Genomic DNA, 27,038 nt, shown 5'->3' on the forward strand with positions numbered 1-27,038 from the left:
GAACAATAATGATTTTTCCTTCCAAACTCTATGACCTGCTAGCAATGAATGCCTGGGTTACAAGAGGAATCCTCACAGCCCAAGCACCCTTGAGGCCAGGGTATCTCCATTGTCTAAAGCTCATTCATGGGACAGCATGGCACAGAGCCCGGATGTTTCAAGTGGTCTTAGCTTCAAGGATTTTTTTGTTATGAGAAGGACGTTCATGCCTATAACACCCATTGAGATGCTCCACCACAGAGAATGGTTGCATAGAGGGCCACAGCTCCCGAAAGCCTGCTCAGAATCAGATGCCTCCATGGCTGCTTCCCTTGAACTGTTTCTCCCCCTCAGCAATCAGGACAGTTGGAGCCAGTAACTCTGTGTGGGGCTGTCCTGTATACTGCACAATGTTCTGCAGCATCCTGGGCTCTACCCACTACGCACCAGAAGCACTTACCCACTCCCTGCCTAGATGTGACAATCAGAAAGGTCTCTAGACATTGCTAAATGTCCCTGGGGGAAAAATTCCGTAGCTGAGAACCACTGTCTTGGAGGAGAGACTGTTTCAATGAAAACTTTAGCTGTATGTATTAAGTTCAGTAAGACTGCAACAATTCAGAAGTCTATATCCTTTAGGGAATATAAAACCAACTCTATTAAACCACATTGAGGAAAATGACCTTTGAAAGCTAATCCTTATTAGATCATGAGTGTGCAGATCTCCTTCCCATCTCAGAAAGATCCTGGGTAGTTTGTCAAGCTCTAGGCCAGAATTACGGCCCTGCAAACCTGTAAAGGGCAGCCTGCAGAATTAACAGCCTCAGCGCTGCAGAGAACAGAAGAAACATCCAAAATGCAATTGCCTCCTTCTGCCCCATGGACTATTCCTGTGTCATCTGGGCTGCACTAACCCATACAAGTCAGAGAATTCAAAAGCCTCCCGTGTACAGTAAAGGCCACTGGGAACACCCAAGAGCTTTCAGGGAATGGCTTTCACTTCTACCCAAAACTGAAAGTACAGAGAATTTCTAATCAAAGCCTCTCTTCTTTCTCTCAAAAAAACATATTCAAGGCCATGTTTTCATTTTAAACAAAGAAACAGAAATGGGTTTTAGATAATTTATTCATTACAATCCACTTTATCTGTCAGGTTCTATTAAACATCAGGAGAGAAGATCCACTTGCTTCATCAGGCTGTTATTGCAGACTGGGAGCCACAAAGACAGCTACTGCAGGGGAATGCCCAACCCATGAGGACTCGGAGGGTGTCATCCCACAAAGGGTCAACCCGAATGTGGGGCAGGACCTGGTGCTCCTGTAACCTGAGGAGCTCTGCACATTCTCACATCTCAAGGATTTCTGGCAGAAAGAAATCCTGAGTTTTGGTTTGTTAAGTGAAAGAGTTTTATCCCTCTAAATCACAGAGAAGAAAACAGGATGCAGAACCCCTTATACACCTGGCTCTGCCAAATAGATGGGTACAAAGAGAAGAGTGCAGCTTGTCCCCAACAAGGTCGGGGCAAGAGGTCTGTGGCAGGACATTACCACCAGAAAGCAGTGGACAAGGTAGGAAGAATCCCTGGCTTCATGAAGTTTGCCTTCAGGTAGATGAGACAGGTAGAACAGCACAGTAATATCACGCCCATGCTCCAACCTGAAAAGGCAATGTGAGTGGCTTCCCTTCCCACTTCCCCTTCTCAGATCTAGGCAGAGTTTTGACATTGTAGAGAAAGGAGAGGAGGCAGTGGGCAGACAAATGGCCTCTGAAAGGGAGAGGCAGGGGTCTCCCTACCCCAACCCATCAGAGGGTTATGGAAATGTAATTAGCCTGGAAATTCCTGGCATCACTGGTGTCAGGAAGGGAGAATCCACAAGTAGTTTTGTAGATATTTAGGATACAGAGGAAGACTGCCATTGGCTGACAGACATGAGTCTCCAGGTGGTCTTACCCAAGCTTGATAAACTCATTTCATTAACCTCAAAAATTAAAAAAAAATCCTGAATTATACAAACTGAGATTTTTAACACCTACTAATCACATTATGGCAGGGTTTTCCTTAACAAAAATGAAATATCAAGTATGCCAGGTGGTAAACGTGAGAAAAGGAAATAGATTTCCATGTCTCTTCTTTCCTAACTCTCTTCTCCCCGGCATTCATGCACCCTTCTCCGCCAGATGCAGTCTGGCTTCTGCCTTGACAGAAGACAGGCTTCCACAGGAACCAGCCCTCTTAGGTCCAGCTGCAATCTCCACTGCACTTACATTCATCCTTCCTTCTCTCCCTCCTGTGTCTCAGAGAAGGCTGTGTGCCATGTTGCACACTACCTCTGCTGTGAATTTATTTTCTCATACCTTGCCATTTCTCATACTTTTACTCCATTGAGTTACACTTTATTTTTTTCTTCAGTCTTTCTCTTTCTGAATCCTTTTCTATCTACAAACTTAAGTTACCTCCTCCTGCAAAATACTCTCCTTAGCCTGCTCCTTCTTCAAAGTTATCACCTATCAGACAGCCTCCTCCCGTCACATTTTAAAAAATTTTTATTGCAAAAATCACATTACAGAGAGAACTAAAAAAAAAAATAAGTTATTCAATAATAACTTCAAAATTCTTGAAAGAGTAATCTGTTCTATCCCTATACCCATATCTTCCAATCACTCTATTAGATATACAAATAATTGTGGATATGTGTGGCATAGATCAGTACACATAAATATATGATCTAGTTTTGTCCACTGAGAGGGTACAGCAACACCAACACCCCAGTAGTAGTGCACACATGTAGAGCCCATATCTTGGCTTCTAAATACCACTCTCAAAAACAGGAGTCCTCAACCCCCAGGCCACAGACTGGTACAGGTCCATGGCCTGTTAGGAACTGGGCCACACAAGAGGAGGTGAGCAGTGGGTGAGCAAGCAAAGTCTCATCAGTATTTACAACCACTCCCTATCTCTCATTACTGCCTGAGCTCCACCTCCCATCAGATCAGCAACAGCATTAGATTCTCACGAGCGCGAACCCTATTGTAATTTGAGCATGTAAGGAATCTAGGTTGTGTGCTCCTTATGAAAATCTCATGCCTGATGATCTGAGATGGAGCCAAGACCATGATGCTAGCACTGGGGAGTGGCTGCAAATACAGATTAACATTAGCAGTGAAATTTGACTACAAAGAGACCATAAGAAATCAATTGCTTGTAGACTCATATCAGAACCCTATCAGTGAGTGGCAAGTGAGTTGATGTTCTTCAATAGTACAGTCACATCTGGTGGCAGGCTTTAAGTCAGAATCTGACACTTATTTTAGTCTGCATGTGGCCCCAACCATTATTTTATTTATGACTTCCATTCGTGCCTCTTTACACTTGTATCAGTCACAATTTTGATAAGCCCACAAGACAACCCTAGCCAAAAAACAAAGGTCACTGGAGAGTTTCTTTGAAAAGGGGGAAGGACCCAATGATGAGAGAGCAGAAGACTTTAAGACTGCCAGCAAAAAGAAAACTGCATTTAAAAGAAAATACCAAGAGTCCTACTTAAGTTACAGGCTCACTGTAACAGATAATTCACATTCTCTAAGCCCACTTTGTATAGTATGTGGCAACCGGCTACCCATCAAAGCCGTGAAACCTTCAAAACTGCTTCGCCATATGGAGACTGAGCACCCTGCATTAAAAGACAAGCCTTTGAAGTTTAAAAAAAAATGTGAACTTGAAAAATAGAAGCAATTATTGAAGGCCATCACTGTGTTTGCATGGAGAGCATCATTCTTAGTAATTAACTGCATTACTAAAGCTAAGAAGCCCTTTACTATTGGTGAAGACTTGATCTTGCCTGATGCTGAGGACATTTGTCATGAACTTTTAGAAGAGTGTGCAGTTCAAAAGGTGGCACATGTTTCTCTTTCTAGCTTAGCACCACAGCTAGATGAACTGATAAAATCACAGAGGATACCGAGGCACAACTGTTAGAGAGGATTAATGAGTCATAATACACAATCCAGGTAGATGCATCTACCAATGCTGACAATAAGGCAAAATGCTTGCTTTTGTGTGCTATATTTTCCAGGAGGATGTGCATGAGGATATATTATGTGCACTTTTGTTGCCAACCAATACCACAACTGCAGAACTATTCAAGTCTTTAAATGATTACATATCAGAAAAACTGAACGGGTCACTTTGTGTCCGCATATCCACAGATGGAGTGGCTGCCATGACTAGATGGTTTTCTGGTTTCACTACTTGGGTTAAAGGGGTTCGCTTCTTAATGTCAGTCTATGCACTGTGTCATCCATAGAGAAATGCTGGCTAGTCGAAAAATGTCACCTGGACTTAACATTTTGCAGGATGTGATTAAAATTATCAACCACATAAAAGTACATGCCCTTAACTTACATGTTTGCACAGTTCTGTGAGGAGATGGACGAAGAGCACACACATCTTCTCTTATATACAGAAGTGAGATGACTTTCTAAAGGTAGATCACTGGCCAGAGTTTCTGAGTTACAAGAACCACTCCAGAGATTTCTTTTAGAAAAACAGTCACACTGGCATTTGAGTGACACAAAATGGTTCGCAAAAACGTGCTTACTTCTGTGACATTATTCAACCTGTTCAACAAATTCAATCTGTCACTTCATGGGGGAACAACAACTGTGTTCAAGTCGGCAGATAAAGTGGCTACATTCAAAACCAAATTGGAATTATGGGGGCAATAAGTGAAAATTGGGATTTTTAACATGTTTCAAACATTAACAGAGATTTTGAAAGAGAATGAGCCAGGGCTTGCTTTCTCCCAGCTGGTGCATGATCACCTATCTCAGCTTTCAAAAGAGTTTGATTATTACTTCCCAACCACAAAAGACCCCCAAACTGAGAAGGACTAGATCTATGACCCACTTGTGAATAAGCCAAATGAATCGACTTTGTCCGTGCTAGAAGAAGATCAACTGCTTGAGGTTGCAAATGATGGTGGCCTTAAAAGTATGTTTGTGACAAATTCAAACCTCCATACATTCTGGATTAAAGTCAAGGCAGAATATCCTGAGACTGCTACAAAAAGCACTGAAAAGCCTGCTTGCCTGCTTCCATTTCCAACATCCTATGTTTGTGAAGCAGCGTTTTCTGTAGTGACAGCAACCAAAACAAGATTATGAAGACTGGACATAAGCAACTCACATCAGGTGTCACCATCTCCCATTACCCCAAATAGGACCATCTAGTCGTAGGAAAACAAGCTCAGGGCTTCTATTGATTCTCCATTATGATGAGTTGTAAAATTATTTCATTATATATTACAATGCAATAATAATAGAAATAAAGTGTATAATAAATACAATGCACTTGAATCATCCTGAAACCACCCTCCCCCTACTGCTCCCATCCATGGAAAAATTGTCTTCCATGACACTGGTCTCTAATGCCAAAAGGTTGGGGTCTACTGAGTCAAAAAGACCAAAGATCTTTGGAGGAATGGTTGATTCCAGGGCTGCAACAGAGAAAATATTATCTGAACGTGAAGCATCTTGTAGTGCTAGAAAGAGCATATTCCAAAAATGACAGGGACATATCAAAAGGACACAGAAGTCAGTCTAAAGGGGCTCCCACTAAAGGGGCTCAATTATATGGGGGATAATTTGAGAATCCAAATACCTTAAAACAAAATGTTAAAAAGAGATGGGGCATGTGGAAAAGACATCAGAGCCAACCTGAAAGAGTTGTTGGTGGTCAAAGCTAGAACAACTTGAACAATAAAATAAATATTGGTAATACTGGATTATATAATCCAAAGAATAAAACAAATATTTATTAATATAAACAATTAAGTAAATAAACAGTGGGAGAAGCAATACTTTTTTATATGGAAGAATTCCAATGAATACCTGTGGAAGGGATGAGGGAAACAGAGCACCACCATCAGAATATCACAGTAATACTGTCCATGAATGCTAAGCTGGAGGATGAAAGTTTAAAGAGAGACATGATATTTGCATAGTTTCAAAGTATCTCCCTCAAAATATTTACCAATTTCTTTTTTTTATATTATTGTTTATTATAGAGATGGGGGGTACAATTCAGGGTTAGGTATATAAACATTGATCATGCAATTTACCAATTTCAAGGGAGAAAGTAATAACTTTATAGTGGAGAAACCCACAAGGCACCACCCGAACCTAAGTGATATAAGTTGACATCACTAGTAATAAGAATCATCCCCATTCTATAATCCCCCGATTTTATGCATTGAGAATAATCCTTCTATTATTCTTCCCAAAACTTCTAGTCTCAATCTAATCATGAGAAAACATCAGACAAACCCAAACTGAAGAATGCTCTACAAAACACCTGAGGTATCATGGGCATGAAAGACAAGGAATGACTGAGGAGCCAACCCAGACTTGGAAAACTAGGGGATAGGACAGCCAAGGCAGTGTGAGGTCCTAGGCTGGAGCCAGTACAGTAAAAGGGTCACAGTGGAAACGCTTGTGAAATCAAGGAATCTGCCATTAGCAGATTAGCAGTCCTGTAACAATGTTCATGGTTAGCAGTCCTGTAACAATGTTCATTTTCTGGATGTGACTGTTGTACCCAGGTCATGTTAAGGTGTTGATACTGAGAAGCTGGGTGAAGGAACGCTCTGTACTGCATCTGCAACTCATGTGTACTTCTAAAATTATTTTAATATGTTTTTAAAAATTTAAACTAGTTTCAATCCCAACTGCTCTCCAGAAATTACTGAAAACACAGTCAAATCTTCAAACACTATATCCAATGGCCTCTTTTCCACTCCTGTCCCTACATGACTTCAACACAGCATCTTTCCCCAAACATGCACTGCCCTCCCCTTGGCCACCCAGAAAGTTCCTCCAACGCTTCCTTCCTTGGGACCCCCTTCTCTTTCACTCTCTCTTTAAAAGCTTATCATCATGCAGTTTGTTCTGTTCTTCTTATTCCACATCTTCTCCTAGGAAAGCCAATATAATTCCCTGGTTTTAAAGACTGCCCAAACACTGGAGTCTCACAAGTCTTCAGCTTCAACTACCACCTCTACAGAGGGTAGGTTATTTCACTTGACTGCCTTTGACACCTAAAATTCAAATTGTTAAGCAGAGGAAAAATAAAACTCAGCATTTCCTCTTCCAAACTTACTGATGATGATGAAAGCACTATTCAACATACCAAAAACATGCTAAGCTCTTTAAATAGATTACTTTATATATTACAACCCTATCACTATGCCCATTTTACAAATGAGAAACCCAAGAATCTGAAAGCTTTAGCTAGTTGCTCAGAGTCACAGAGATAATTAAGGTCAGAGGGACCCACACTCAGGTCTGTCTCACTGATTCCAGGGTTTATACCCATAATTACAATATCATTCTGCCTTCTTATACTCCCAATTTCCACTAATGCATGTTCACTGATAAATTTAATTAATACACTTCTATTAATACACATCACCACCTTTCTTTCTTCTTTGCCCCACATCTGACTGGTTGCCACCTCCAGTTGATCCCTCATCATTTGTTCTACTACAGATCAGCCATGGTGCTAAGAACTGAGATACAAAGAGGAACACAAAGTTCTTGTCACCTTGGGAGCTTATAGAATAGCTGGGGAATGCAAACAAGTGGACTATGGGACAAGGTAGTAGCAACATGACTATTACATGCAAAGAGGGGAGTCCTTAAGACCACTGTTCTGAGGATGGTAGTCCCCAATATGTGAGAATTACAATTTTAGAGATTTGCCAACCATGACAGAAACCAACCGTAAAGTAATAGTGCCATTAGAAAAGGCTAAATGTGGAGACAAATTCAAGTTCTACACCATTTACATGTACACAGAAGGCACACGATGGCAACTGATGCTTATCATCGTAAATGTGAGTCTCACATAAAATACTGTTATTTTTATTAGCATTTGTAAGGCTGAAAACTATGCAACTCATTTTGGAATTTGTAGTGGCTAACATCAACCAAAAAAAAAAAAAAGAATAAAATTTGCTTTAAAACACAAATTTTGGAACGTTTAAAGAAAATTCCACAAATCTTAACATGTCCTTGGTTTCAAAATAACATGCCAACTCAATCCACCAGATTCACATACTCCATGGTTCTGAGCTGACTGTTTTTGGGTGATGTGTTTGGAAGTAGTCTCCTCCTTCCATGCTCTCAACTACCCTACAAAGAGTTATGGGGCCCTTCTGATGAAGCAAATGAACTTGGCTCCCAGGAAGCCTGAACCTAGGTCATCTGATGACCCACGGATAGCCCCTTCTTGGCACAGCAAGACCTCTGTGGTCGGCAGTGATCACTGAGGGTTCTTTAACACTGTCAGGGACCATATGCACTTCTTTCTGTGCTTTCTCCCATCTCTTCTTTGATCCATAAGTTCCTGTGCAAAAATGTTCATAGGAGAATTAATTGTAATGGAAATAAAACTAGAAACCACCCAAAAGCCCATCAACAGAAGAGTGGTAAATTACAAACATTTCCAAGTGGAACATTAACCTGACAGTGAATTAACTGAAGCAATGCACAAGAGCACAGATCAATTTTAAAACATGTAAGTTGAATTTTTAAAGTAAGCTGCATTAGATTTGATAACATTTGTATGAATCTTAAAAACAATCAAAACTAAACAATGTAATTTTGATACAAAAGTATGTGACAGAATTATTTTTTTAAAGTACAACAATAGTAATTACGGTATTAAAGGAAAAAGAGAAAAAATAAATAAAATTTTAAAATAACAATTACAGTTTCAAGAGGAAAGGTCTGTTGGGAAAACGGGATTGTGGATGGACCAAAAAATCCCTTCGACAGAATTCATTAGTCCTAGCGGTAGGTTGAGAATGTGCAGGCTCAACAGGGTTCACAGCTTGCATATGTTACATAATCCTTTTGTACACATTGCACCCAAACACACATGAGCACAAATTAAATACTAATGGGATCCTTTCTGCAAAAGCAAGACCAGTAAGACAAACCTCAAGGCCACATCCGTGCTTGCCAATCTTCAAAACTGTGTAACACAATGCAGGCTGAAATCATTCTCAATGAAACAACAGAAGAGCTAGGAGATCAAGATGTCCTTTCCTTTTACTGAATATTTATTTCTAGTTGAACACAGAGTAATACATATAACAGGAATACTGTAGTAAGAATATTTTAAAATAATATATAATTAAGTATAATAAAAACATATCTAAATACCTAACTCATGAGTCACTACCGTCAACATGGACACAATCACTTCTTGTTTCAGGAGATGAAGAACAATGCAGTGCATTTAGACAGTCTGTGACCAACCACCCTGTCTTCACCATGAACATGCCACATCTGAAATATCTGTGTCAAGAAAATTCATATCTCAAACACCAAAGAGAATTCTGAATTGAGTATTCATAAAATCCTTGCAACAGGGAAAATGAATAAATTAGAGCTGTATAAATCAGGATGGCTGCACTCACAAACATAACTTGGAATGGAAAGGGCAAACTGTGTTAAGATATGGAGAGTGATGCCATTCATAAGAAGCTTTAAAGGATGTACGGGTTACTCGATATTGTCTAAAATTACACATCCATGGTGCAAAAGGACACAGACATTATTGTGGATACTAAACCTAAACTCCAGCCACTAACTACCACAGGAAGAAAGGGAAGGCGACAGAGTCTAGACGAGTCCAATTCTATTCATGTTAAACTAGACAGTAGTTACATGTGGGATAAAATGCTTAACAGTGAAAAATAATAACATAATTTTTAGGAAAATCTATAGGCAAACTTTTTTTTTAAGTTAATGGTATTTTTATTGAAAAAACAAAAACAAAAGACTAGCATTTACAACTTGGAATGGACGTAAATTGCCATCTCTCAAGCAGCCATGTTGATGTTGTGCTGAAGTCCACAGCCTACTCTGCAGCTCCAAGTCAGGGGTCAGAAGGTTTTAAAAACAGGGTCCAAGATGCTCCCTTGGGAACGGTTTTAAAAATGTGTCAGCAGTGACAGCCTCACACCTGTTTCACTCTAGAAAGATGCTAAGCCAACATACATGGGCACCCCACCAGGATGTGTCACTGTCACTGTGGGCTAGCGCTCGCAGAAGTGCCAGAGGACCATCTTACCCGCGGGACCAGTCTCAAAGGTTTAGCCTCCATTCATTTTTCTGCACATCATCCTGAGGTAAACCAATTCTCAATGTTTGTTTTCAGGAAGCCAGCTACAACAATTTCTACTAAACAAATTGAGCGAGAACCCATTGGAGTAGGTTTTGAATCGTTTCTTCGGTTTTCATTTTTATTACAAATGCCCGACTGTGCTCGATCGTCAAGCTGCATGCATGAAAAACTGGCCAGCCCAAGACAGTGTGTTAATTGTCAGCAAATGGAGCCATAAGGGGTCCTTATCATTGAGGTGGGACAAGTATTTATATTGGAAATTGATGTGTAGCTTGATCTTGAGGGGACAGGACCACCAACCAATACATGCAGATTTTGAGTGTGTGAACAGGAGGTACTATTTTTTTTTTTGAGTCGGAGTCTCACTCTGTCACCCAGACTGGGGTGCAGTGGCACACTCCCAGCCACAACCGCAGCCTCGACCTGCTGGGCTCCAGCAATCCTTCCGCCTCAGCCTTCCAAGTAGCTGGAACTCCAGGTGCACGCTACCATGCCCGGCTAATTTTTTTTAAATTTATTGTAGAGATGAGGTCTCGCCAAGTTGCCCAGGCAGGTCTCGAACCCGCCAGCTCAGGCAATCCACTCACCTCAGCCTCCCAAAGTGCGGGATTACAGGCTGAGCCACGGAGCCTGGCTGAGGTGCTTTTGACATTCAGTTTTGCAGAATGAATAAATGAACTTTTTCTTTTTTTTTCTTTTTTACTGCAAGAGGCAGGTAAAAGATTCAATTTGATTCTTCTGGGGGGAAAAGGACTTGAAAGTAGGTCTTCATTTTACAGTCATCATCTGTACTAATACTTCATAGTTGACCTGTCCATCTCCATCAATATTTGCTTCTCTGATCATTTCATCTACTTCTTCATCTGTTAGCTTTTCTCCTAAGTTTGTCATGATGTGACGGAGTTCTGCTGCGCTGATGTAGCCATTGCCATCCTTGTCAGAGACTCGGAATGCCTCGCGGATTTCCTCTTCACTGTCTGTATCTTTCATTTTTCTAGCCATCATAGTCAAAACTTCTGGGAAGTCAGTGGTGCCATTACCATTAGCATCCACCTCTTTGATCATGTCCTGCAACTCGGCTTCTGTTGGGTTCTGACCCAGTGACCGCATGACAGTCCTCAGGTCCTTTGTTGTGATGGTATAGTCGCCATCTTTATCGAATAGCAAGAAAGCTTCCTTGAATTCAGCAATCTGTTCTTCGGTCAGCTGATCAGCCATGGTGCCTGCGGAGGGAGGAAGGACAGAGGGAGCAGGGGCTGTGACGGCAGGGGTGCCTCCGTGGCTGCCGCTGCTGCAGCCAAGGCGCAGTGTGCGCTGTCCGCTGTGTCGCCGCCGCCTGCGCCACCCGACTGTGAGTAACGACGCCACTTCCACGAGCCTCCCAGCACCACTGCTCAGGCAAACATTTAAAAAATAATTTTGGCGTGATGAAATCTCTGAGCATTTCACAAAACCCAAAATCTACATGGAAAGATACTGATAAACTTAATTACATATAATTTTAAAGGTCTGCATTGTGAAAAAAGTAAATAAAGTTAAATGAAAAATGGGGGAAATATTTGCAATCCACAGAGCAGACTAAGGTTAATAATTGCCTAGAACATAAACAACCATCATAAATCTATTAAAAATCTACAGAACCACCACCACAAAAGAACAATGGACAGAAGATATAAACAGGTGTTTGAAGTTTGAGAAATACAAATGGTCAGTAAGAACATAAAATGGGTTGACTCACAAGCAAAGAAACAATAAAAAGAATACCTTTTTCATCTATCAGAGGAAGTGGAGAAGTTAAAAATACCAAGTATCTGAGAGGGTGGAAAAACATCAAATCTCAAAAAATACTAGTATAAGTGTCCTCATAGGATATGTGCCTTTGATCCTGGATCTCAACTTCTAGGCATAAATTCAATTTGACAGCTGCGCTCAAAAAGGTGTTTAAACATAAACATCAAGATTATTACTGCAATGCTGTTTGCAAAATCAAACACTTGGAAACAATTTAAGTAGTTACTGTGGGGGCTTAATAAATAATTTTTGGCATCTATTTTTAAAACACACCCACAGAATGTAAATGTTAAAAAGAATAACTAGGGGTCTGGCACAAAGGCTCATGCCTGTAATCCCAGTACTTTGGGAGGCCAAAGCATGAGAATCATCTGAGACTGGGAGTTCCAGACCAGTGTGGGCAACATAGCAAGACCCTGTCTCTACAAAAAATAAAATTAGCCAGACGTGGTGGCATGCCCAGTTACTCAGGAAGCTAAGGTGGAAGGACTGCTTGAGGCCCAAAGTTCAAAGTTGCAGTGAGCTATGACCATACTACTGCACTCCAGTCTAGGTGACAGAGCAAGATCCTATCTTTATTATTTATTTATTCATTTATTTATTTAATAAATCAGAAAGATGTTCAAGTAAATTGAGTTCAAAAAAGGAGGTTGTAGAACATTACATATAAGAACATGATCCCACTACATTTAAAACTTACATATTATCTAGAAACTTTTATTTGTAAATATATTTGTCAATCTAACAGTCTATCTGATAAAGTTACTGAAAAGATAATAAGAAATAGTAGAGATTACCACTAGGGAATAGAACAAGGGCTTGGAGAGAAGAGAAGGAAAGGGAAGAATTGTTATTGTTCATTTTACACTTACCTGTATCATTTGAAAAAAATTAATGAATTTTTATAATAAAATATTTTTACATGAGTTAAAAGAAAATCTTAAGAGTCCCTCATCTTCAAATATATAATACAACAAAGAATTTACTCCCCATTACTTGTGTTTGTGAAGTCAAAGGAAGTTCCCTGTCAGCAGCACAACCTGCAAGGCATAGGGAAGGCAGGCAAACTTTTGCCCTTGGCTTAATAACCATATATATATATATATATATATATATATATATATATATATGAACAAATTGGATAATAATGGGGACTTGTTCTTTCTCAGTTGGCACTAACTTTCTAGCAGCAATTTCCTTCTGGCTATCTTAAGTCTGTAAATAAATAATGAAGTACAGTTGGCTGTGTTCTCCATCATTCACCTTTCCAGTGTATTAACCAAAGTATTTAATCCTCTTCCCAAGTGCATTTCGTGTCTACAAGTGACTACCAAAATAAGTTCAGGTACCTGCTGGAGAGATTCAGCTTCCCAGCCCCACTTGACCATCCAAGGTAAGAGCCCAAAGGATGCTCCTTCCCTGGCAGTCAAGGAGAAGCTGGGAGGACATGATGCTAGGGTTGCTTCTTTCCTAGGCCCAATTATGCACACACAGCAAGAAGAGCAAGAGTGATCTCTGAGGCCAGGTGTGCACAGTCACCGAAGAGGAAAGGACTGATTCTCATGCCTCCTTGTTCAAGCTGGATGTTACTAAGCCTGCCAACACTTTTCCCAGCTCCACTTTCGTAGCCTCTAGGAGCCATAATGACTCAGAGTCATGTGAAAAGTTTACACAGTAGTGCCTGTGCTGCTGCAACTTCTTTGATCCCTAGGATGACAGGGAACTGGAACTATGTCACCTACTCTCAAACAGTGTCTTCAGGTCAGAGGAGACCACCTCTTGTCACCAGAGCCCCCTGCACTCCTTGGCCTCTCCTCATCTACTTGGTTGTTATTCCTTTGAAAACCAGGTAAAAGCCCTCCTACCTCCTCAGTGCCTCCCACGAAGCCTTATATCTACCTAGGACTGTCTCCTCCCTTGATGGTTGAATTAGAGAGGGAAAAAAGTGAGTCTGGGAATGGTCTTTCCTAATGCATAAGCAGCACAAGTGACCCCAAGCCAGAAAATGAATATCCTGTTTGCATCTCACACTGCACTGTCTATACCAGGGGTTCTCAAAAGCAGACACTCCAGACCAGCAGCAGCAGCAGCAGCAACAATTCCTTGGAACATGTAAGAAAGGCAAATTATGGATCTCTACCTGAGACTACAGAAGCATGAGTCCCACAGGCGATGCTGACACACACTGAGGTATGAGAACTCTGACTCTATAAAGACAGTTTTAAATGCAGGACACCTGAGATCAATTAAGCTGAGGTCTGAGGTTTTGTATCTCTCAGCATCAAGGAAACTTTTTTTTTTTAAGTTTAAGCTCCTATAAAGAAAGTCTGAAGTTTTCCAGCATTTCTCCCAAAGAATAGAATTTTTGTTGATGTCTTCTACTAGTATAAGCAAAGAAAAATGGTAGAATTTCTCAGAAAGAAAGGTCAAGTTTACAATGAAATTAACAGCTTTTTTCTTGGACCCTGCTGCATTGTATATATGGATAGGGAAACAATTTTAACAAATGATAAATGTGGTCTGGCATAGTGGCTCACATCTGTAATCCCAGTTATTGAAGAGGCTGGGGTGGGAGGATCACTTGGTCCCAGGATTTGAGCCCAGCCTGGGCAATATAGTGAGATGCTGTCTCAATATTTTAAAAAATTGGCCAGGCTCAGTGACTCAGCCTGTAATCCCAGCACTTTAGGAGGCTGAGGTGAGTGGACTGCCTGAGCCTGCAGGTTCGAGACCAGCCCAGGCAACTTGGCAAGACCTCATCTCTACAATAAATAAAAAAATAGACCAGGCGTGGTAGCACACACCTGTAGTTCTGGCTACTTGGAAGGCTGAGGCAGAAGTATCGTCTGAGTCCAGCAGGTCAATACTAGGGTGGCCGTGAGCGTGCTAGCCACCACACTCCAGCCTGGGTGACAGAATGAGACTCCAACTCAAAAAAAAAAAAAATTCTTTAAATTGTTTCAAATTAAAAAAACCATGAATAGATTTTTCTGATAATAGTGCCTTTTTTTAGAACTTTATGATCCATCTTTCAACAGAAGCAGTAATTAAGTGTATACTATACCAAAATAAGAGGCATCTATTTGATAGTGGCAATGCCATTTAAGAAATAAAAAATAATAAATTATATTAAATAATATTTAGTATTGCTCATGGAATAAATAATTACTTAACTATAATAAAGGAAGGGCAAAGGAAGTATCCAAAAAATCAATAAACTTTCAGCTATAAGGATTTCAAAGGACTGAGGTTTACCTGGGATGTATGCTCTTGAAGTTGCTGAGATCACATTTGGTTCACAAGTCCTGCTTCCCACATACCTAACATTCCTGTGCCAGTCCTACTACTGGCTGATGAGTATTCAGAGAACACACTTTAGAAGGAAGATAAGTCTGCTAAGCCACTCTCTGTTTTCCACTGAGAACAATCACAGATAAATCTACAGTGCCAGGAAAGCTGGGGCGATAAATCCAGATGTGACACAGTTCCTGTTTGTGAGTTAAAAGGAGGCATGCTTCCTTAAGGGGCTTTATGAGAACCTGACCTTGATAGGATGTAATTTTATGTGGCTAAGAATTTTGATTCACGTTCCAAGTCCTCTGGAGATGTACTTAGAATGTTCTCAGAAATGAGGAGTTGCTTATTTAAAACTGGACTGTTTCATTTGGAAAATAAAGTGTTGTTCTTGCTAAAGGACTGAAATTCTTGAATAATGGATGTTAATTCCCTCTCAACTACGTTGGGGCTGATCAGTCTCTTCTGCTTGAAAGGCATCCTCCTGCCATTTCCTCCTGGTTCTCCTCATCATTATCTCCTGAAATCCTCCTTCTGCTCCCCAGATTCCACTTAATGTACATTGGGGACCTCCTCCCCAACCAGAACTTCTGTTGCCCCTTCTCACGACTCCATACTCATGGACCCCAGGACTTTACGCACCACCTCTGATGAATGCCCACAAACTCCTTCTTCTTTCTTCTTTCTCCTGGTTACATTTCAGGTCTCAGTCGCTCCCTCTACCTCAAGCTCTGTGTGTCCTAAATAGTTCCTGAGGGTCACTCCATGGTCTGATCAGTGCACCATCATTTGTCTCCTGAATACATTGGTCTTCTAGCTGGTCTTTCTCTAGCCAGTCTTCTCTACCTAAATCCAACCTTCACACAGCACTATAGCAATACGAAAGGATTTATCTAACGACCATGTGGCTGCATTCCTTCCCCTGACTACTTCGGAGGCCCACGAACCTAACAGTTTGTGAAGTGCTCTATGCTCCACACTTTAGAACTGGAGCCTTCTCTGGACTTCTTTCTTTCTTTCTTCTTTTTTTAAGAGACAGGATCTTGCTCTGTGGCCCAGGATGGAGGGCAATCACAGCTCACTGCAGCCCCAAACTCCTGGGCTCAAGCGATACTCCTGCCTTAGTCTCCAAGTGGCTGGGACTAAATGTGTGCCCCCATAGCCAGCACCTTCTTTCTTTTTATACCCAATTTGAACTCCAGGCTTCCACAGAAGAGGACTTCTTGCAGTTCCCAACAAACACCATGCTGGTTTTTAAATCATATATTTCCTCTGAGATCAATCTCCTTTAGCCTCCTCTCATGTAGAAGTGTTGACTTCGTTCTCTTCTTTAAGTCTCAGCCCAAACAGGCACCACCTCCTATTGCTGAGCTGAGCACAACTCCTCTCTTTCTTAAGAGGCCAATATTTTCTCTATATCATCCTGATACAGTGTAATGCAATGCAATGACCAACCTTTCTTTTAACCTAGATTTACAAGTAGTAATTAGAATGGAAGTCTTTCCTTTCCATCGGTGTTCCCCACGATGAGAACCATTTTAAATCCCCACTGAATGTCCAGAGGGGGTAGAATGCTGTGCAAGGCAGAAGGTACAGTCTTTGAAGATGTTTTTGGCAGAGAGTAAGGATTAGGTTGCAAACACCACAGGAAAATCACTACAGAATTAAAAATCACCCTAAGCCAAAAATGTAAAACCCCATAAAACTCCCTTTATGTTCAGTAAGTCAAAAAGAGGCAGGTGGGCAGGAGAAAGGCTCATCCTACTCAGAGAAGGCATCACACACTACACAGACAGGAAAGCCTCAGAGCCTCGTGCCTGGGTGCACAGAAATGGAGGGAAACGGCCACTGGTGGTAATGAAGCTTTATAAACAGAGAAGAAATGTATCAAGTGGGAAAAACCTTTCTCCTTCTGCATAAAGAAGAAAAGGCGGTAGGGTCTAAAAGCTAATTGGAAGTAGTGGATTAATCCTTTCCCCTGATAAACATTCTGCTATATGAATGCTTAATGGCTACAGCTGCCAGTCCTAATTGCCTGAAACACAGACAGGGGAAAGTAAGGAGGAGGAGTGGGAGGGGACAATCTGAGCCCAGGATTTTCTTAAAGCTCGAACCTTGGTTTCTGTTAAGGCTGAGAAAACAACCAGGAACAGAAAAAATGGTGATTAAACAATGAGAAAAGTATACAGTTAAAACTAGCATGTTTAGATGCTTTTAGATCCTATCTTTTCTACCCACAATGTAATAATCTATAATAGTGCTTGCTTCACTTTGCTAGAGGGAGTATATCTGAAGGTTGGAAAGGCTTGGCAACAGGATTGCACACTATTACCGCAGTTTATGGTTGTCTAGACCTAGAAAAATGCTCACTTGTCTCTGGTGGCATGCCGTGTGAAATGAAAAAATAAATCTATGAAAGGATAAACTAACAGGATAACACTGTGGAAGAAAAAAACGACTAAGAAAGATTTTGGCTCTAGAGATAATTCTGCTACTTTTATGACCTTAGCAGAACTTTACAAACTGACTATTTAATATGTTCCAAAATGCTCAGTTTTAGGTATCCATGACATAGCAGTTGATAAAACAAAAATCTTGCTACCATGGAGCTCACATTTTGCTAGAGAGAGAGAGACAACACACATATGAGCAGGGGCAAGTTATAGAGAAAAACAAACCACACCAGGAGGATTAAAGAGTAAAGGAGAGAGGATGAGTGTATGTTACAGCTCATGATCAGATGACATTTAAATAAAAATATCCATTCAACTGCCCACCATGTGGTTGACAATTATTGACACCTGCTAAGGTGACAGATATTATTTTAGGAGCTGGGAATCAGCAGTGAACAAAAGGAAAAGTCCCTAGCCTCACCGGGATTAAATGCTGGACACGTCTTTGGTGAGGTTTTTAACTAGGAATTCAATGTTGTTTATTGATATAGAGCTATTCAGATTTTCTATTTCATTTTGGGTCAGTTTTGGTAAGTTGTATTTGAAGACATCTGTCCATGAAGTTAAGTAATTCAGTTTACTGGTATAAAATTATTTATAATAGCCCCTCCTTACCTTTTTAATGTCTATAAGGTATGTGGTGGTATCGCCTTTGTCATTCCTGATATTGATAAACTGTGTCTTCTCTCTTTCTTCCTTGATCTACCTAGCTAGAGATCAGCCAACTTTACTGATCTTTCCAAAGAGTCACATTTTAGCTATGTTAGTTGTCTCTATTGCTTGTTCTCTATTTAACTGATTTCTGCTGTTCGTTATTTCTTTCCTTCTACTTTAATTTGCTCAATATTTTCTATTTTCCTAAGGTAGAATATTAGATCTTAATTTTAATATATATTTTTAATATATATCTTTTAGGTGGGGCATGGTGGTTCAGCCTATAATGCCAGCACTTTGGGAGGCCGAGGAGAGAGGTCTGCCTGAGCCTGGGGGGTTCAAGACCAGCCTGAGTAATTTGGTGAGACCTTGTCTTCCCAATAAATCACAAAAATTAGCTGGGTGTGGTGGCATGCATCTATAGTTTCAGCTAGCTGGAAGACTGAGACAGAAGGATAGCCTAAGCCCACCAGGTCGAGGCTGCAGTGGCCATGAGCATGCCACTGCACTCCAGCCTGGGCGACAGGGTGAGACTCCAACAAAAATAAAATAAAATAAGTAAAGTAAAATATCTCTTTTTATATAAGATATACATTTCCATGTAAGTATTATTTTAGCTATAGACTATACATGTTGATATCTGCATTACCATTTAGTTTCAGGGTATCTTTTTTTTTCTCTTATGATTTCCTCTTTGACTCATGTAATATCTCATTTCCAAACATTTGGAGGCATCTCCAGATATCCCATAACCCCAAATTTCATGGTCAGAGAACATACTCTATGATTTCAATCCTTCAAATTTTACTGAGACATCTTTATGGCCTAGCATATGGTGAACATTCTATATACACTTCAGAATGTGTATTCTGCAGTTGTTGAGTGGAGTTCAAAACATCAAGTCAGGGTGAATGATAACATTGTTTGGGTCTTTTAAATTAATATTGACTTTTTTGGACTAGAAAAATATATTATGTCTGGAATTTTCTTTGTAAGAATGTTTTTAACTATCAATTTTAAGTATCAGTTTTACTCAGCCTGTAATCCCGTGCCTTTGGGAGGCTGAGGTGAGTGGATTGCCTGAGCCCGTGGGTTCGAGACCCGCCTGGGCAACTTGGCGAGACCTCATCTCTACCATAAATCAAAAATCAGCTGGGCGTGGTAGCGCAAGCCTGTAATTCCGGCTACTCGGAAGGCTGAGGTGGAAGGATCGCCAGAGCCCAGTGGGTTGAGGCTGCGGTGGTTGGGAGCGGCCACTACACTCCAGTCTGGGTGACAGAGTGAGACTCCAACTCAAAAGAAAATAAAAATAAAAATAAATAAATAAATTACGAAAAGAAGGCTATTCTAATCTCCAACTAAGAATTATGGATTTGTTTATTTCTCTGTTTAATTCTGTCCTTTTTGCTGTATGTATTTTGAAACTCTGATATTAAGCCCATACACACTCAGGATGGTTGTGCCTTGCTCATGAATTGGCCTGTTGATTGCTAGGAAATGTCCTTCTTAATCTCTGGCAATACTCATCTTGAAGCCTATTTTCTCTGGGTATTAATAGAGCCATGTCTGCTCTCTATGACCAGTATTGGCATAATATATCTTTTTCCTTTCTTTTATTTTCAAGTGTCTTATGTCTATATATTTAAGATACATCTATTGTGGACAGCACAAAGTTTGATCTTGCTTTTTTGATTCAGTCTGACATAAACTCACGAAAAAGAAAAGAGATTAAACTAGAATATGGAACATCCTGGAAGGTAACTGGTCCAAATTCCTCAAGAAGTCAATGTTCACTGTTAAGAAAATAAAAAGACAAGCCACAAACAAGGAGAATATATTTTCAAAACACATATCTAATAAAGGATTGGTATCTAAAATATACAAAGAACTCTTTTTAACAATAAGAAAGCAAACAACTTGATTGTCAAAATGAGCAAAAGAGTTGAACAAATACCTCACTAACAAAGACATGGCAAATAAGCACACAAAAAGATGCTCTATATCATATGTCATTAAGGAATTGCAAATTGAACAATAAGATACCACTACACACCCATTACAATGGCTAAAATCTAAAACCCTGACATCACAAATGCTGGTGAGGATATAGAGCAACAGGAACTCTCATTCAGTGGTGGTGAGAATGCAAACATGGTACAGACACTTTGCAAGACAGCTTGGCAGTTTCTTGTAAAGCTAAGCATATTCTTAGCACATTATTCAGCAAACACACTCCTAGGTATTTATCCAAATGTGTTGAAAACTTATGTCTGGGCTGGTTTTGGTGGCTCAGTCTGTAATCCCAGCACTTTGGGAGCCAAGGCAAGTGGATTGCTGGAGGCTGCAGGTTCGAGACCAGCCCAGGCAACCTGGCAAGACCTCGTCTCTACAGTAAAATAAAAAATAGCCAGGCGTGGTAGCATGCATCTGTAGTTCCAGCTACTCGGAAGGCTGAGACGGAAGATCGCTGGAGCCCAGAGGGTCAATGCTGAAATGGCCGTGAGCATGCATGCCATTGTACTCCAGTCTGGGCAAAGGAGTGAGAATTCAACTCAAAAAAAAGAGAAAACTTATGTCCATACAAAAATCTGCACACAGATGTTTATCAAAGCTTTATTCATAATTGCCAAAAATTGGGAGTAATCAAGATGTCCTTGAAAAGGAAAATGGATAAACAAACTGCAATACATTCATACACTATACTATTATTCAATGATAAAAATAAATGAGTTATCAAGCCATAAAACAAGACACGAAGGAACCTTAAGTGCATATTACTAAGCGACAGAAACCAGGCTGAAATGGCTACATACTGTATAATTCCAGTTACAAGACATTCTGGAAAGGACAAAAGTAAAAGGGAGGGGCGATACAGGGGCGCACAGAGGATTTTTAGGGCAGTGAAACTAGTCTACATGGTGGATGCATGACATTATGCACATTGCAAAACTCATAGAATATACAACACCAAGAGCAAACCTAATGTAAACTATGAACATTGTTCATTATAATGTAGCAATATTTGTTCATCAGTTGTAACAAGGTAACATAACAAAGCAATAGAGGAAATGAGGGGGAAGAGAGAGAATATACTCGAACTCTCTAGACTCTATTCAATTTTCCTATAAAACTAAAACTGCCCTAAAAAACAAGGAATATTAATTTTTTTTAAAAACTGACTCATAACTACACCAACTTACTAAAGGAAGATAATAATTTTTTATAAAGTCACTTAAAGTCAATGTCACTTAAAAAAAGTCAATGTCATTTTTAAAAAGGCAAGGAAATCAATCTATATTCAAGGATATTAAAAAGGCATGAAGAAATGCAACACATGATGAACACTGATTAGATCCCAGATCCAAAACAAAATCAACAAATAAAAATGCTTATTAATGCACATTTTGAAGGCAGTTAGGAAAATAGGAATATAGACTCTATAGTCAATGACATTATAGAAGTAATGTTAAATTTCTTGAGCACTTTGATGGTTCTGTGGTTATATCAAAACAATCCTTGTTCTTACTGTCATGATATCTGTATCTTTCAAAGGTTCAGGGAAAAAGTAAGGTGTCAACTGCTGACCTTAGGTGGAAAATATAAAAGTATTCATTCTACTGTTCTTTCCACCCTCTGGAGCAACAGCAAAGGTAAAAGTTGGGTCTTTGAAAAGACTGATAAAATGTACATAAATTATGTAAGAATAATCAATAAGAGAGAGGCCTACATAATCAATATCAAGAGTGGAAAAAAACATCACTAACAAATATCCAAGATATTGGTAATTTACTAAGGGGATATGGTAAGCCAGCTTATGTCAACACATTTGAAAGCTTAGGTGAAATGGACAAATTCCTACAAAATAAGTTAGCAAAGTTTGCTCAAGAAAAAAACAGAAAAATCGGATGAAAGAAACTAGATCAGTAGTCAAAGATCTCTCCACAAACAAAATTCTACCCCAGACAGCTTTATTTGTAAGTTCCATGAAGCATTCAAACCACAAATACTTTAAACTGTACAAAAACTATTCAAGTGTATATAAAAAGAAAGAGCACTCCTCAACTTATTTTTTAAGTTCACAGTTACATTGACTACTCAGATTAGTCAATGATAACAAGAAAAAAAAAATCCCAGGCAAATCTCACTTATGAACACAGATTTAATATACTAAACAAAATGGCAGCAAACTGAATTAAATCATGTATGAAACAGTTCATTCATAATGACAAATAGGTTATTGCAAGAGTGGAAGGTTACTTAATGTGAAAAAGTCATAAAACATCAAAGTATCACCAGCTTAAGGGAAAAAAATCATATGGTCATCTTTTTTCTTTTTTTTTTTTTGAGTGGTAGTCTCACTCCATCGCCTAGGCTTGAGTGCAGTGGCACACTCATGGCCACCTCAGCATCGACCTGCTGGGGCCTCAGCGAGCCGTCTGTCTCAGCCTTCCGAGTAGCCAAAACTACAGGCACACACTACCATGTCCGACTAATTTTTTGATGTAGTGTAGAGACGAGGTTTCACAATGTTGCCCAGGCTGGTCTCAAACCTGCGGGCTCAGGCAATCCTCTCGCCTCGGACTCCCAAAGTGCTGGGATTACAGGCTAGAGTCACTGCGCCCAGCCCGGTTATTTTAATAAACACACAATGGGTGGAGAAAAATCAACATCTATTCGTAATCTGGGGGAAAAAAACTAGGAATAAGACTTTCTTTATCCAATAAAGGTTTTTGTCCTTGTTTTACAAAACCCTTATCGGGAACATCACACATGGAAACAAAGGAAGCTCTCCCTCTGAAATGACAAAGGAGAACAAGATGCCCCCAATCATCACTTCACCCTATTAGAGGTGTTGGCCAGCACAGTAAGACAAGAACAGCAAATGGAGAGGAAGAAATAAACTGTCACTATTTGCAGATGACATCATACAGATAAATTTTTATAATCAATAAGAGATGTTAGCAAGACTAAAAATACAACATGTATAAACTTCACCTCCCTTTCCATATACCTCGGTTAAAAATTAGAAATATAACTTTATAATAAACGTATAATGGCATCAAAATAGAAATAAATCCAACAAATGATATACAAAACCTTTATGAAGAAAATTATAAAACACAGCCTTGGCATCACAGCAAGACTATGTCTCTAAAACTTTATTTTTTAAATTAGCCAGGCATGTTGGCGCATGCCTGTAGACCCAGCTACTTAGGAGTCTGAGGTGGGAAGATTTGTTGCTCCCAGGAGCTTGAGGCTGTACTGAGCTATGATCATGCCATGGCACTCCAGCCTGGACGACAGAGTGAGACCCTGTATTAAATGAATGAAAATTATAAAACCGAAAGATGGAACTACAGGCATGCGCTACCATGCCCAGCAAATTTTTTGATTTATTGTAGAGATAAGGTCTCAACATGTTGCCCAGGCTGGTCTCAAACCCGTGGACTTGAGCAGTCCTCTTGCTTTGGCTCCCCAAAGTGCTGGGATTACAGGCTTGAGCCACCGCACCTGGCCAATAAAACAAAATTTTAAAAAAGAAAATTGAATTACTGAGATGAATATGTGTAGATTATAGGGAGAAATGACAAGTAAAATAAAAATCTTATACCCAGAAAAAAAACAACAACTAAAAGCTTTTTGCTCTCCTCACTAATCTATTGATGTAACATAATTCCAAAAGGTATTTTCAGAGAACTTGGCATCTTAATTCAATACAGTCACAAAAGATCAAAGGGCTGAGAATAGCTAAGACACCACTGAAGAACAGTAAAAGGGGCATTTGCCTCCCCAAATACCCAAGAATCACTATTAATCTAGACTCCTGAAGCCCAAAGAACAGAACAGAAAGCTCAGGAACATACCCACAGAACATGGAAACTTGATTTAGTTCAAAACTGGCAATAAATAGTAATGGAATAGGTAAATATTCAATTATAAACAAATGAGTTTGGACTCCTACCTAACACTGTATATAAAAATCAGTTCCAGATAGATTAAATACCTAAATATAATGGATTTAAACTTTTAAAAAACCCTCTGTGGAGAACACATAGCAAAATTCTTCAATGACCTTCACAAATGATAAGTCTTCTTAAATAAAATACAAAAAGTCCACACCATAAAGAAAAGTTTGACAAATGTGACGACCTCAAAATTAACAATTCCTGTCCATCAAGGGACACCATAAAAAATAATAAAAAACAAAATCAACAAAAGGTCATTAATTCAGAGAAGAGAGTCACAATTCATAAAGATGACAGAGTTACTGTCTAGAATATCAAGAACTCCCCAAATCAATAAGAAAAAGGCAACTCAACCAAGTGAAAAGCAGACAGGAGATTGGACACTTCACAGAAAAGGGAGCTGACAAGGCCACCACAGAGTGTGCAACCTTAATGGTCACAGGGAAATTCAGGTAATACTACAGTCTGTCATTTTCATACACACTGAATTGGTACAAATAAAAAATGAATTCTGATAACACCTAGTGTTGGAGAGGAAGGGAGCAGGGAAACACTCGTGCAGTTTAGAGCAGAAACAAGACAGGACAGCCCAATGCCCATCAGCCCAGAAAGCACTGAGGCCCTATGGACAGAACACAGTGGATGAGGAAAGATCCACAGCTACAGGCCCAGGGGAGGAATCTTCCACGTACAATACTGAGTGAGAAAAGTTTCCCACAAAAGACCACATGCAGAATGGTCCCAAACACATCAATGGAAATCTCCCCAAACTCATTGTGTCTCAAGATTCAGATGTGAGGGTTCTACAAAGAAAAGCAAAGTAACGATAAACTCAAAACTCATTACACCAACTGCCATGGGGAAGGGAGGGGACAGAAGGGAATGAGATTGAGGACTGCACACAAGGGACATGGAATGTTCCATTTCTGAACTGGCTGGTAGCTACCTAGTGGTTCACTGTGTAGTAAATTCTACTTTCATAATTACAGTTTTGAACCTTCTCAATATTTAATAAAAATAATTAAAATCAAGTTGTTATCTAGACACATACAGGGAAGAAATGGCACTGCCCTGAAGGAGGAGCTGGGAGGAATGCCTTTCTAAATTCTGCTGCCAGTCACTCATTCACGTCCAAGATCTTAAGGCTCTGCTCTAGGCCCCTGTTTTATCTGCCTACACTGCATTGCCGCCTGTGCCAAATACTAGCAGGGAAAATGGAACAGTGTACATGTACTGGGAGTTCACAATTTAAAAGAAACACAGTAGGTTGTTAGGTTCTTTATATGTCCACGTCTGTCAGTCTTCCCTATGACACGAGGAAGCAGCTTCTATAAGAAGGACACAGAGGCTCAGGAAGGTTATCATTTGTCCTTGGTCCTAAAACTTATAGTGGCACAACTGAAACCAGAACGCAAGTTCATTGGATCCCAAATCAGTACCGTCGTGCATGTGTTCGAGTATGTAAGGGGGCCCCCTACACTTGCCAAGAACTGCCTTCCATGCAGAGACGTGGAGAGACATGAAGCCGACTGCTCTGAGAAGGACGAAAGTTCCTGCACTGGGGACAGGGACAAACTTGCCACTCACCACTCACAGCCCACAGTCATGGAAGCGGTGTGGTCACTTCATCTAGGCTTTGGCTCAAGAAACTGCAAGAGACCACCAATTTCGACCTTGGGAAGAAAAACGCCAAGGCTGTGCCTACAGGGCAGTTTGAAATTAGCCCTTTTCAATGCTTGTAGCACTTTATTTTCCAAGAAAATCACTGATTCTTAAAGGAAGATTCTAACAACTTGAGAAATCTTGCAATTTTTCAAACAAGAGGGCAGATACTCTTTCCTCAGAATTACAAACAACTACTATTATTACCGAGAGAAAAATAAACCACAATGCTATGCTTCAAGACAGGCATTTCACTAACATGTTTTGCAACAGAAGCAACTCCCTGTACCTGATTATTTTTCAACTTTCATCACTGAAACATAAGTGATTCCGAAACTTCTCCCCAGATAACTGGCCCACTGTCCCTATTTGATTACTATAGCGGCTCCACAGAAGCTACGGATGAACAGGACCTGCAGCCCACCACCAACACTTAAAGGTCTTTGGCATTAATAGAAAGGGATTTAAAAGGCATGCCAACCTTGTTGAAGACCCAGACCTCCCCGTTCACGGTGGGCCTGGGCACCCCGTGGCCATTGTAGTGGAAGAGGACCCGCTCCTCCTTGGCATTGCGGCGCAGAGATGTGCAAAGCTTCTTGACTTCATCCACGGTCGGGTCGAGGCTCTGCTTGTACCGGGCCTGTTGCAGGATAAGAAATGAAGAAACTTAGCATGGGCTCAAGGGAACACCTGGAACTTGTTCTCCATTCTTTACATTGAGTTTGTGGTCAATAGCTGTGAGGCCCTGGACATGTGGCTCCAAGTTTCCCAATCTATAAAACTGGGTAATAACTACTGCATAGGATGGTTGTCAACATTCACTCATTCATTCAACAAATATTTATGGAGAATAGTAGAAAGAACAAATCAGGTAAGTACGTAAGACCTGTCACATGGCAACACTAAGTCAAATGTATTTGCCACTGTGATATCAAGTGTTTCTCAGAAGCATAGAATCCTTTCAAAAACATTATCTGGGACATGGAAAGGAGATAATTTGCTCAAATGAAGTAAGCTGCAACATACATGGCACTGGGGACAGAAGG

At 40.1% G+C, this 27,038-nt stretch overlaps 2 protein-coding genes across 2 annotated transcripts in view; both read right to left on the reverse strand.

The window, feature by feature from the left end:
• The window catches only part of LOC103255951 (regulatory-associated protein of mTOR-like), a 138,333-nt gene that overhangs the window by 25,852 nt on the left and 85,443 nt on the right, over nucleotides 1–27,038 (reverse strand). Inside the window, exon 5 of the mRNA XM_008053856.2 lies at nucleotides 26,474–26,632. Within this exon, the coding sequence (XP_008052047.2) occupies nucleotides 26,474–26,632 (159 nt within the window). The remainder of the gene's footprint in view (nucleotides 1–26,473; nucleotides 26,633–27,038) is intronic.
• LOC103255950 (calmodulin-like) lies at nucleotides 10,816–11,453 on the reverse strand. Its single transcript, XM_021710371.1, has one exon. The coding sequence runs from the start codon at nucleotides 11,388–11,390 to the stop codon at nucleotides 10,941–10,943; it is 450 nt and encodes a 149-aa protein (XP_021566046.1). The 5' UTR covers nucleotides 11,391–11,453; the 3' UTR covers nucleotides 10,816–10,940.

Source organism: Carlito syrichta, unplaced genomic scaffold, assembly GCF_000164805.1.
Source record: "Carlito syrichta isolate Samal-C Ts95f unplaced genomic scaffold, Tarsius_syrichta-2.0.1 Scaffold288757, whole genome shotgun sequence".
NCBI classification, from domain to species: domain Eukaryota; kingdom Metazoa; phylum Chordata; class Mammalia; order Primates; family Tarsiidae; genus Carlito; species Carlito syrichta.